A 14,044-nucleotide genomic window follows, 5' to 3' on the forward strand; every position below is an offset into this window, starting at 1 on the left:
TATAGAGTTACTTATTTTAAAATTGATTACTTCTTTCTTTCCTTTGGAAGATTCCCACATTTATTTTGTATCAAGATGAAGTCGTAGAAAGCCAATAACTTTCTTTCCCAAAAATTAGTCATTCCTAAAGATATAACCCTTTCAATATAAATAAGATCTGATCTACTGAGTGTTAGAATACGAAACAACTACCATGTATTTTTATTTTTTCATTATTTCAAAGTGACAAATTGACAAAAATAATTGTGACTTTGATCTAAATAATCATTCTGGACACAGATCCTTCAATATAATATTAGAATAAACGTTAAAAAACATGAATAATGAACTACCACTTGTTACAGTGCTCACCTAAAAAAAAATCCCAAGCTATTTTTCATTCATTTCTACAATTATAATTTTATCTCATAATGCACAAGAAACTTGAAATAAATATATGTGACCATGATCATATAAATATTATTATATGTTCATCACTACTCAAGGAAGAGGATAAAGATAAATAACTCAACATTTGTAATATCTCATTACGTGTCATCGTCCTGCCAAGAACCAAAGCCGTACTACCTTAAAGAGTTCTTGCTGAAAAATCCGCAACGAGTGAAATTCTCATTGACCTGATTTTCGAGTGGAACATGTGAATTGACACTCCTTTTACTAAGAAACCTAAAATATGCACTTGCCTGGGATTGATTTTACTAATAGAATGTGGAGTTTCCAGATTACATTGAATTAGAATTTAGATTAGATTTGTATTTTATGAGGTCTGAGATTTCCTTTGAAAAAGTGGACAACAAAAAACTATTTCTTCTGAATTATTTCAAGTATAACTTTCAACAATTTACTCAAAACCATTCGTTGATGAAATAAAAGCTGACTGCGAATCACATCACTTTCAAAAAGAATCAGAATGATTTCAATTATTTGAATTTCCAACTTCTCTGATTGAAATTTTGAGATGTTATATGTTTGTCAATTTTTAACAAATACACAATCTCTGAGGGCAAACTGTCAGTTTTTAGTTTCAAGTAGTGGTTTTTATTACATCTCAGGAATTATCACTATGGAAGACCAAGTCTCAAAGTTAGAATACAATACAATACAATTGAAAAAAATAGTCAAAATTCAATAGTTTGTTCAGCACTGAAATAAAATGCTTTCAATTCAACAACTTATACAACAATCAAAACAATAAATTATGAATTCACTACCTGTTTACTTCATGAAAATTATTGACACTTTGAAAATATTTGAATTGTTTCGGTATAAATCTTCTAATGTTACCTATATAACTAGCATTACTAAGTAGAAATAATAAATATTATTTGTAAAATAATAGCACGGAGCGATAGAACTATTTATTGTTACTTGTAATAGTTTTAAAATTACTGAATAGCATATATTAGTTATCTTTTCCTATTTTTTTTTATTGTATATTAGGGAAACCTATTTCTGAAATAAAGAAAGAAAAAAGAAAGATTAAAGATTATTATTATTATAATAATTATATAATTTTCACAATGAATGTCATTTATTAAATTATTATGAAATCTGTAAAATTATTTTCAATTACTAACCTTTTTAGTCACCACCATATATTTTTGTATGGTCACTTTCAAATTCAAAAATAACATACAAATAATCTTTCTAGTAATCAAATAAAAAACAACTGTAGCAAATTAGTAGTGTTCTGATAATAAAATTGGTTTCTACTGAGAAAATTAGATATGATTTTCTCAAGAATACACAAAATTATCAAATTACTTCTGCTGAAAATAGTGAGCATGAACCTTTCATAACTCGACCCCAATTACTAATTTAGTCTTCCTTTGATATCTTGAAAACTAATTAAGGTTCACCCTTAGCCTAATCTCCATGTGATGTAGGAAGTAAGAAACAGCTCAATCATTCCTCAAATTATGTGAAAATTAGGAATGGGGCACCCAAAGCAATTTCTGATTTTTTTTCTATTCTCATCTTTCACAGACTGAAAAAAATAACTCATAATAGAGTTCCCTATACAGGTGTTGAAAGGGGAATTTTCTAGGTCATCCTAGTAAGTTTCTATGTGGAAAAAAATATTGGTACCATTTTTTAGTAACTTGTCGTATTGTAATTATAAAAAAATTGCACAAATGTTTTATAACACGTATTATTTGAAAGTTTTTAATCAAAATCTGAAGTACAGGGTGATTTCGTAACATGAGTTCGCTATCATCATAGCATTTTATATATCTTTATAAAAGATAGGTTTTTCAAATATCATCTATTTATAAAAAGTTATTGGATAAAAATGACTTTCAATACAATCAATAAGGTATGTTATTTTTTTTTTGTTTCAAGTTGTTAGGTTTTGTTTGCAAGCTCAGATATTTTTTTTTGAAAGAAGCTCTAACGTCACCAATTCAAAGTGTAGAATATAACAATGTTAATTACCAATAAAAGGTGTTAATGGTCATCTGCTTGCTACATGACTGTTATTTTTTTACCAGGGTATACAATTTATCTTGGTGTTTTCATTCGAAACAGATTGTTATCAGACAATTCATCAACATTTCATGTGAAATTCTAAACTCCCGTGAGGTCTGTTGAAGAAATATTTTTTTATAACTTTTTTCAACAGTAGCTAGTCTGAATCAATGAAGAGTTATACTTTGGTATTCCTTTTTCTTTGAATAATGGATAATCCATAGTGATGCCAAGTTCCTGTTGATAAAACTCAACCCCAAATTGAAATTTTATTTATACATAATCTTGCTATGACCAGAAATGTGTTATTATCATGCAAATTTCTGTCAGTATGGTAATTACAATTACTGAGCTGAAAATATTTTAATTTGATTATCTAGAGAAGCAGATCTTATCACGATTCTCCAGTGCTTGTTAAAATTAAAATTACTTGTATTATGATAAAGTCATGAAAGAACATTACACCTAATATTCAGCTCTTCAATCATTGGCTATTTCAATTGGTAAATTCTTGTCTCCTCCATAGTGATAAACTGTTCAATTGATGAAAAAAATCAGTCCTTTCTAGGTGACAAATCAACTACAGTTCTCTCAATATAAACCTGTTGAAGGAATTATGAGAATGCAACAAATTACTGCATTCAAAATCTAACAAAAATCAGACATCAGAAAAACGTTTCCAACTGATTTCTCAACAAGTACAGTGAAACTACCAAAGCCTAATATTCCTTTGAGACACATTGTAATTTCGAAAGCTCCATCACTACTTGTAGGGGAAAAGCGAAAATATCGTAAAAGAAGTACACAAACTAGTCCGGAATTGAATGTTCTTTCATTATTATTATTATTAAAAAATATTCGAAAGAATGGTATTTGGAATGACATATTAGCTACTTCAAAATTTTGAGACAAGTACTACGAAGTACAAACGGTAGTTTCAAATTTTTGTAGATGTAGGAGTTAAAAATGCAAATAAGCTGAGAATATTAAGACAGATAGTAGATAGTTATGTCTCAATATTTTTTATCCATGTTGACAATAGGATTGAAAATCTATTTGTTTTTTCAAAGTAATATAATGACAGAAATAGTTTCAATTCACTTTGATGAGATATATTGAAACTGTCATTAAAAAAAGTAACAGGAATATTTGGATTGGAAAAATCAAATATGATAAGTTATTGCTAATACGACTAATAACCAGTCCGTGCAAAGCTTATTGTTAAATCATCTGAAAATGGAATTTTTAACAGGTGATGATCGACTGTATTGTCAAACATGCGCCAAACTAACTGACTGTTATAAGGAAACAAGTATAGCTGAGGCTCCAGTCAATCTAATAATAACACTGATGATTTTCAAACAAGACTCAACCTCTAACGGAAGCAAGAAACTCTTTGGAAGGTTCGAAATAGATGAACATTTCAACCTAGCAGACCACTATTATAATATTCATGCAGTCATTTTTCACTGTGGTTCTGGCGTTGAATTTGGTCATTATTATGCCTTGGTCAAAGAAGAAACGGATTGGTTTAAGTTTGACGATAGTCGTGTCACGAAGTGTTCTGGTGATGCATTGAATTTATTGGAGCCTATGGAGACACCCCACATTTTGTTTTATAAGAGAGAGGACATTGTTAGATCAAGATCTTCAGATGATGTGGTGCTGCAGGTTTTTCCGGGTTTTCCTGCAGCTAAAAAAGCAAATGTGCCACTGGAATCAATGAAGTCGCCCCGGAGCGCCAATTAATTTTTATTATTGTTTTTAATTTATTTTTATCGTTGTTTTAATAAAATGTTTTCATTAGTAAAAAAAAAAGTTATTGATGAATAGGATATTTGTTTTCTGAGAAAATTATTTTGGTGTTGACACAGTAACTTTTCAGGTTGAACTAGAAACTTAAATCTTCTAAACCTGTGCATGTTTTTATTTCTACTTTAATTACCTACTTTACAAGTCTACAGAAGGTGAAGAAACCCAAAAATGATTTTCATTCCTAAATTCAAAGCAATTTATTTTTGCAAAATGAAAGCAATGATTCATTAAAACCAAAAATGTGTTCAAGTCAAAATTAGACATTGAAATCGTGCGACTAGTCTATTTTAGCGGTGCAAAAAAAAAACATAAAAAATGCTCAATTTTAAATTTTACCTAATGTTTCTATGTTGTTTTGGTTGCTAGGGTTATCTGTCGCCAAGGATACGAAAATGGGCCGAGATTTGACAGCTGGCAGAAGTTATTTTTCAAATGATGACAGTAGCTTGATTTCGAAATTTTTTGTCTTCATATTTACACGTTAGTATTGAGGTATATCTCCATATTTAAACTAATATATTAATAACTCACAGGAACTGTTGTTTATTGATTATTTAACACAACCAAAGTTCACAATGGACATCGTCGATAATGGAGGAAACTGCAATTGATTCGAATTACATGGTTAATCCGCAAGGCGCATAGTAATCAATATAACACAAAAAACTAAAAATATAGACAGAAAAACATTGATTGAAATACAATGCTCACCTTCCTTTATGTCCAGGCAATAGTTTATCATTATGTGATAAAAAGTTCAGTAGTTATGAAATCATAGGTAGGTTGTTACTGTTGCTATGGTAACACTACAAATTTTCACTTTTTCACTGTCCTTTTCATTCATTTTTCATTCATATATTCAGGTACTTACATGTTTACATTCACTCCCGTTCTTCAATGAAATATCATTTTCTCCATTACGGTAATCACATTCACTGCAATTTCTAAATTTTTGAGGAAAAATGTGAAACAGTCAATATTTACAGTTAATTTTGAAATCCATTTCTTTTATCTTTTACCCTCCATTATATTGGATACATTTCCATTACAAACGTTTGGGGGTTTCAGTGATTTTTTGTTTTAGAGGAAAACTCTGATTCTGATTATGTGCTGCCATCTTTCAAAAAATAATTCAAATCAACTGTAACATACTGTACAGGCATACAGGCCTTTGTATATAAACATTAATGGTTATATAAAGGTAACGCTGTAACTACTGCAAGAGATGGTTGGAACTTACTTAAACTAGATGACACTTCTATGCAACTTTCACTTACAATTTTAATTTATACGATGTCTTATTCGAAAAAATCATAGTGTTCTGGAGTGGAAACATTCAAAGTGTTATTTATCAGTCGACATTTCATTGTACAACGTTGATAAGAAAAATTATTCATCGTGAACTCTTTTTAGGAAATGAAAGGAAGCTCTCATGGGAAACAAATTCAGAAATTTTAATAAGTGATTATTCGTTTTTGGTTTCATTATTCAAACAACAAACAAGACGGTTATGATATTACCACAGATTAAATCTGATATTACCCAGACTCACACACGAGCGCCCTCAACAGTTACTTTCCCTAATCATACTCGTGTGAACTTCTGTTATGATATGCTGTTATGTAGCGAACGACTTTTACAGTATTATAGGTTGCATAACGCTAAGTACCACAATTTCTGAGTTTAGCACAGAGACGGTCCTACTTTTTTTATAGATTGGGTCTCTTGTGGATATAAAAAATGTTAAGTGATAATATATAAAATTTTCGTTTTCAACAGACAAGGAAATTATGATTTAATGAATCGAAGAGGTTTTTGTATTGAAGTGTATAATTTTTAAAATTCTTGCAAAGCGCTTTCGACTTTCGTCATCATCAGTGCTCACCTGAAAGTAAGTGATCTAGTTGAAAAGGGAATTTAGTGATAATTGAAGTTGTAAAATTTTTTAAGGTTGAGAAATTTGGAAAAAATTGTTTGAGATTACTGTCTTGTCAGGCAACAGGAAGTATCAAATTAAGTAAATTGCACATTTGTCATATTTGACTTATATAAAACAAAATAGGCTTATAGCCAAGAAAATACATTTTTGGATTGAGGCCATGTGATTCAGTCAAAGTATCATATGAAGAAGGACAACTTGAGACAGAATGTGTCAAGTGTCATGTTAAAATAATGGTACCAACTTTAGAAGTGATCCATTATGGATTTGATTGAATAAGTAGGAAATTATGTACTTTATATTTCAATAAAACTAAAGTTGCAATATAAAATATATACAAAAATTGTATTCTTGGACGTGAACGATTTAATGTTTTTAATTCTTTAAACTTTTGGAATAATCATTTCACTTCCGCTTTGGACTAATTTCTTTTGGATGTCTTGTTAAGAAATACATAATATATTAAAATATTTGACTTTATTTTTATTTTTGATCTTGTTTCTCTACGCCTTCTAACAACTTTACTTGTTTTTCTCTTCACTTGTTGATCTATTTCTTCTTTTCTATACTTAGTAAACTCTATTTTTTTTCCTTCCCTGCCCAACAAACATTTTGTTTTTCGATTAGGTCCCTGATCCTTCTGAAAGAAAACCGTTTACGATAGTATTTATCGAAGTGTAGAGTAAAAATTAAGTAATTTAGACGTCGAAAAAGGACATTTTCCTGAAGCCTATATCTTGAAATCGGTCAGACCTGTAAGAATAGACTGTTTTTTTCATTATCATAAATAGTTCACATGACTACTATGGATTGAAGGGGTTATATTTTTAGGAGTGAATAATTTTTTGGGAAAGAAAGTTTTTGGGATGAGGGAATCTTCCAAAGAAAGGAAGGAAGTAATCAATTTGAAAATAAGTAACTCTATACATGGATGTGTAGATCATGCAAAGAAGTAACTTTCAGACACAAACTGAAAGAATGTCCTCCTGAAACAGCTACTTTCATATAAACATTGAATTACACGAAAGAAAAAAATCTTTTGAAACAAATACTTCTATATGAACACTGAATTATACAGAAGATACTTTTCTCTAGTCAGTTTGTATTTCAAACATTCGTTGTGGAATAAAAATCAGATATCATTCACATGAGTTCTACTTTCAATGAATGGTAATAAATTGCACTTTTTTGTATTTCTTTGTATCAAGATGGAGTAGTAGAAAGCCAAAAACTTTCTTTCCCAAAAAACTACTATGGAATTCAACGTTTTTCGGTTGGTTTGCCAATCGGATAATTTTACTAAAATTAAATGGTAGTTACAGATACTAGTAAACAGCACTGAATTGGGCGGTTGTTCTTTGGGAGATTCAGCTTCTGTTACCCAAGAATTTGGTACAAAGCACATTCATGCTCGTTCGCGAGGGCGATAAGTCGTTTCATGGCTGCACCACGTAACCTCAGGTTTGTTAACGTAATCTACAGTTAGAGAACTAAGAAGCTCTTGTAATGAATAGGTAATACTTAGAAACGTGTAGGTAAATATTTATTGAAAGAATACCACATGATAATTACGCTTACAATATAAGAACATATGCTTTCACGATTAAAGAGAACAAAATCTGGGATGGTAAGCCGTGATCGAATAAAATCTAAAGTACCAAACGTTTCGTCTGACGACGTAAAAGACGAATCGTTTGGTACTTCAGGATCCATTCGAACACGGTCTAATGTCCCAGATTGTGTTGCTTTTAATAACGCTAACGTGCTTGGAATAACCCCCATTAACTTTCAAACTATGTATCTCCAAATTGGTAAAATAACCAAGCAACACCAAAAGCTCTATGAACTGTCTATATCAATTCAGTTAATCCTCTTGATCTCACCGATTTGAGGGGTTATTATAAGTCTTGCCAAAACATGACAAGTTTTTAATTTTTTGAGTGTTTTTCACTTCTCCGACCAGCTTAGGCAATCTGTTTATTGTTGGGAACCAGTTGAGAAAGATTAACGAACTAGTCAAAAATCAACTCGAGCTTGCCTAATATATTCGGACAATCTGTTCCTATTGAACGGAGAACACGTTTCTGCAAGGAAGTCATAGACTGGGTGTGTCTTCAAACCTGAAGATGCTTTGGTTATACTAACTTCTAAGGAAGAAAAAATTTGCCCCAATACATTGGAAAGGCATGTTTCTGCTGGATAAAAACATAATTCATTTCCAACTAAACTTGTAGAGCAAATCATTAGTCAATAAAAAGACTAGTCAAAATCAAACAGTTATTACAAAAAAGGATATTTATCTATATCTATCGCGATTATATATACAGGGTGGCCCACCACATTCGCCTCGGTATTTCTACGAAAAATGAAGAGAGTTGGGGAAACACTTTCAGCACAGTTATATGTGGGTCCATGAGGAGCATATTCCAAAATTACTTTGAAATGTACAGGGTGACTTCCAAAAAAGTTACATACCAAAGTTATATTTTTTCATGAAACACCCTATATTTTTTTATATTTTTAGATACTATAGACAAAATAAAGGTGAGTTACTAGTATATTTCCCATACTTAAAACTGACCGTTTCTGAGAAATTTTGAGAAATTTAAAAATACAGATCATAATTTAAAAATTGTTTTCACCCTGTAACGTGTAACAAGCTGCTCGTGATTGAATGTACTGCTTAGTTCAAAGGTTAAAGTTAAGCATTATATGAAATTTTTAATGCAATTCTATTCCGAGTGGCGAAAAAAATGCCTCAAAATTTAGACACACATTTAATTAAATAACTTCTTAAAGTTGAATGGTGGCGTAATTTGATGCAAAAGTAGATTTCCTTCAAAACTATATTAGGGTTCTCCATACCTATCTCTTCTGCTTTTTACACAAAACGCGTTTTTATATTTTACTTGTGAGTAATTTTTTTATCTTCAAAATGAAACACGCTGTATTGTAATAAAAAGCCTAAAAAGCGTTTTAAATACCTTTTTATTGTAGAATACGTAGATTCGCTAGAAGCACAAGTTTACATTTTCTAAAATAAGGAGTATCCGAGGCGAATGTGGTGGGCCACCCTGTAGGTATATTTTACTTAAAAGAGTGGACGAAAGAATTTGCGAATTACGGCAATTCTGGCCAATTCTGTCAACGTACGAGGAGTATAACCAACAGAAATTTTCGCGCCGTGTAAACACTTTAGATTTTGTGGTGGTATTGGCACATACTTGATGAGAAACTATAACGTTTTTTAGTAACACTTCATTGCTAGAGTTCACATAACCGCAAAACGTGTTTCGCATTATACCAATAGTTCTTTTCAGGCATATTTCCTAATGACAAAGTTATTGTACTGTAAAACACGTGTTGCGGTTTTGTATTCACAGATTACAAAACTATGTTAAGACATACTCGCCCCGTAAGTCTGACTTATACATCTTTCTGACGTCACACTTGTTATTGGTGCCTGCGGTTTCTTCAAATTTCTACCATTTTTCATCATTCACGATTTTTTTACACCTATTACATTTTTTTTTCATGTGTCCATCTGGCTTATTCTATACTTTTCAAATGAAAAAAGTCTTGCCTTACAATTTTGTTGCAACTGGATATAGACGGTTCATTCTATAAAGCATTTATTCTAGTAGAATTCATAATCTGACAATGATGAAAATACAGAAAGTTGTATTTGAAACAAATACGGCCAAGTTCCTGATATATAATGGGTTATTAGACTTTACTCGAATTCTATGAAAAAAAAATTAATGACATTTTCCATGGGAACTTATTCTACTTGAACAAAACAAAGTAATTTCAAGTCCAATTTACGATTATTTTTTTACCTCTAAATACTAGAGTCAGTTTTTGTTGTTAGTGAAAAATAGTTTTCAAAATATTAATCACATTCGATTATTTTACAGTAAGCTGTCAATTATAACCCTAGACCACAAAAAATCGATGAAAAGAATCATGAAAATCATTACCAGGTCAAACTGCGTTTTTTCTAAAAGTAAATAGAGGGCGACTTGACGTGCCGGTATAATAGTTTGTTTATTTTCCCACTGTTCGACTCGACACCGGCCCTGCTGCTGTCACCTAATCCATCTGTGTGTTGCTCTTCCACACTTCTATGCATGCAAAACATTTCAAAGTAGATCAATCTGCGATACTTGAAAACGCATGTCAAGTTACTTGTGCATTTATCAACTGTTAAGGAGCTCGCCATCACAGATTCATCTGGCCAGAGTGACAAAAGAAACAGTGATCCAGTGAATTGTGTTGTTTACATCCCGATTTGTTGACCAACAAACATGAAAAATGACCGTGAAAGAGAATTATTTATCGGTTAACTACTACTCGGTCGCCATCTTTTAAGTGACTTTTTCTTCGGTGTAATCTAGATTTTTGAATAAAGTTTACCCTAATAATGATTAAGTACTGTTGAACTCTTGTTGACGGCAACAAAGTGCAATATTTGCTCGGAGGTTCAGGAAGAACGGCGGCCCGTAAAAACAAAAGGTAAGTCGGCAGTTTTACGTCTTTACGGTAATACCTACTTGGGAAGATATTTACGATTCTGGTACTTGCCACTTTTATATCACGATTTTCACTTGTATTGTGTAACCGTTATGTATTATCTAAAGAAAGTCACTCAGAATGTAAGTGAATTCGTTTACCAGTAATTCCAAAATCGTGAATTTGATCGCTGATTTCTCAAATTTTCAGTTGGGCACAGGTGGATAGTTTCACGTACGAAATCCTTATAAGGAAATCGACATTTTTAAATAATTCTTAACCATTTTTCAATGGCAATATTCATAAACATATCTACCTATCAACTGTATAAATAGTTATATTGAAATGACATCTGAAAGAGATTTGCCATTTGGGAGTTCCTCTCCTACCTACCTACGAATTGTTATTTACCCGCATTAATTCAATGAAATAATTTGTACATTCCCTTCCAAAAATAACCATTAATGTAATCACGTGATATTGTTATAACTCAATGTGTAATTATTGAAACGTAAATGACGGTTCGAGAAATGAAAGTTTTACCACAAACTCAGCAAAAATCGATAAACAAATTGATAGAAAACATCAGAGAAATAACTTTTGCCTCTCTCCGATGACATCTTTTCTAATTTTTCACTGACTGCACAGTTTTCACAATGTGCGAGTTAATCCAAGTAGGCCATATTTAATTTTGGAAGCCAGGTGTTGAAGTCTGAGAATATCCCATTCTTATAAATCGCCTCTTAATCTTTTGACGGAGCTGTACTGGCTTAAACGATTATTTTTCATGCATACAACAGGAATATTATTATCACTATTTCCCTCGGATACGCTCGTTTCGAATTAGATTTTCTTTATTTTGTTTTGGTGGAACAGGGGCGGCTCTAACAGTTTTCTATGTACTGAAGTCTCACAGTATTATTCAAATACTAAAAGGTCTTCGTAGGTGAAGCATTGTAAATTATTGCAAATAACAAAGTGCAAAGCCTCATTGAGTATTAACGACAAGTACATACCACCTATACAGACCAGTACTTGAAATATTTATTTTGGCATTCAGGTTTAAGTGAGGATTTAGCAAATAAAATAAAAAAATACTTCATATACAAAAGTAAAAATGCAGTTACAAAATTCTAGATGTTCTACCTTTTCTAAGTCCAGTTATTATTTGAAGACGATTGTGTCTTATTCGAAACATCGTGAAGTAAACAATTCGTTTTCATTTCAGGTGACTATACTTTTTGGCAATATTCAATTGATTCTTTATTTTATTTGTTCTTCCATAGATTTGAAATCTGTCAACATATTTTTGGACAATGAAATTTTTTACGAAAATCTAGTGGTAGGTATACATTATTTTGTTTACTACTTGGCAGCAGTCTGACTTGTCCATTTGCAGCTCTATGGGCTTATGGCGATTTTCTCCCATTATTTTCATCATACTCATTCCAACAAACTTGTTCCCTGTACTAGTTCCCTCTGCAGGTTTTTTGCTAGATGTAAGTTTGATGATATGGTTTTAGAAGTTCGTGCCAAAGGAATTCAATTGCATTGAAAATTCAATGATATGGAGGAATTCGAACTCATCATATTCTGGGAACAGTTATTAAAATGAAAAATTCAATGTGATTTTTCACTTGTAAACGTCATTCAAAATCCAATATGCAACTAAGCTTATTAAATATGTCTTTGTTTGCAAATGGTCTAACGATATGTTATCTTAATTTCTGCTGGTTTTATCATTTAGGTCAATTGGGCATATCTCTGAAATAACTATTCATGATATGAGTGTTTGATTAGATTAGACTGTCGGGTAGCTAGCACATGGCCGATTCACTGCGACCTTTACAGATCTATTCTGATGCTCCTTGGTTGTTAGAGCTCATTGTCTAGCTTGATCTCTCTGATAGCCATATCCATAGCCTTGACACTGACCCCTTCATATATCTGACAGCCTCTGGTTTCTCTTTCCCGCATCTTGCGTGTCTCAGCCTTACTATCGCTTCGCATTCACAGAGCACATGCAGTCCGGTTTCGTCTTCTTCTTGACAGAATCTGCATTGGGTTTCTTCTGTCAGACCTATGTTGCTCATATGCTCCCGGAATCGGCTATGCCCCGTTAGTAGACCCACCACTACCCTTACTATCTTACGGTTGTAGTTTGGCAGGTCTTCCGTGAATCTGGGCGATGGTTTTTTCATGCACTCTTTCGCCTGCCTCATTCCTGGGAGCTTATTCCACCAATCTATCGATTCGGCTTGCATCCATGAATTTTTGGATGTCTTTATACATGCTTTTGCTACCCCGCAGAAGGGTTCTGGGTGGATCATAGCCTTGGATGCGCGTTCTCGGGCTAGAACATCGGCCTCCTCATTGCCCTCTCATGTCCGAGTACAAAAGCTAGAGTGACTCGATTTTGGGTACAGACAGCTTCCCACCAGTCTTGAGAAGACTTGAAATGAGCTAAGCGCCTTAATTGCCGGAGAAAAACACTTTACCGTCACTGCGAGTATATTAAATCGAACTGCTAGAATATTCCAACGCGTTCATGACTTTCATATGATCATAAATATCGGTAATAAAATGGGACTCAGTAAGATTGGATAATTTTGTTGCCTTGCTCAGGTGTAAACGGCAGTTTGGAGTGTCATTGATGAACTCAACACACTTTTTTTCAAAAAAAATCTAATTTCCTTTATGACTTCATTATGTTGAGTAAGAGTGTTTTTTCTATTTGTATTATGAATACGCTGTCTGTTTAAAAAATAATAGCAAAGGTTCCATACATATTCTGGCCCAAAATCCTATGCTTCATTTTGCAAATTTTCGGACCTCCGAACATAACCTTGTAGTACACCCAATCTAATTTATGATACAGTGACGTCGGTCAGCCAATCAGGAAGGAGGGAACAAATATCGGTTGGGTGGTTGTGTTAGATGAAATTCCACTCGGGGGTGAGGTTCGAAAAATAATAAAAAAAGATAAAACATAAAAAACGTTGAGGGTGACGTCGTCGGTGTGGGAGGTGGTGGCGTGGTAGAAAATGGTGGATATGGTGTTCTACAAGGTTCTGTTCGGAGGTCCGAAAATTCTCAAAATGAAGTACCATAAGAAAAAGCATGGTATTTTGGGCCAGAATATGTATAGTGCCTTTAATATTCATCAATTTCTATTTTGTCCCCTTCAAAATATTCCCCCCAGATATAATATACTTGTTCCAGCGTTTTTTCCAATCATCTAGGCAGTTCTGATGTGCACTTTTTGGTATGTCCTTGAGCTCTCCCAGTGATTCAGTTTCTATATCCACA

At 32.5% G+C, this 14,044-nt stretch overlaps 2 protein-coding genes across 14 annotated transcripts in view; one reads left to right on the plus strand and one right to left on the minus strand.

The window, feature by feature from the left end:
- Rfx (regulatory transcription factor Rfx) overlaps positions 1-5,325 on the minus strand; it is a 57,926-nt gene extending 52,601 nt beyond the window's left edge. For 3 of the 5 annotated variants that reach the window (XM_023159608.2, XM_023159611.2, XM_023159607.2), the window contains exon 1: positions 4,996-5,090. In XM_023159608.2, coding sequence (XP_023015376.2) covers positions 4,996-5,026 — 31 coding nt within the window. In that variant the 5' untranslated portion in view covers positions 5,027-5,090. Of the gene's footprint in view, positions 1-4,620; positions 4,762-4,995; positions 5,091-5,155 lie in introns of those variants that run through there. The other 2 variants (XM_023159610.2, XM_023159609.2) reach the window with 2 other exon arrangements.
- Positions 1-14,044, plus strand: part of Tlk (Tousled-like kinase) — a 298,447-nt gene that overhangs the window by 14,363 nt on the left and 270,040 nt on the right. The window contains exon 1 of one of the 9 annotated variants that reach the window (XM_074175734.1): positions 10,322-10,738. The exons of the other annotated variants lie outside the window; for them this stretch is intronic. The gene's annotated coding sequence lies outside the window, so the exon portion shown is untranslated. Of the gene's footprint in view, positions 1-10,321; positions 10,739-14,044 lie in introns of those variants that run through there. 9 annotated transcript variants of the gene reach the window in all.

Source organism: Leptinotarsa decemlineata, unplaced genomic scaffold (genome assembly GCF_025532065.1).
Source record: "Leptinotarsa decemlineata unplaced genomic scaffold, Ldec_3_MD MMD2_tig00001064_RagTag_RagTag, whole genome shotgun sequence".
In the NCBI taxonomy this organism is placed as follows: domain Eukaryota; kingdom Metazoa; phylum Arthropoda; class Insecta; order Coleoptera; family Chrysomelidae; genus Leptinotarsa; species Leptinotarsa decemlineata.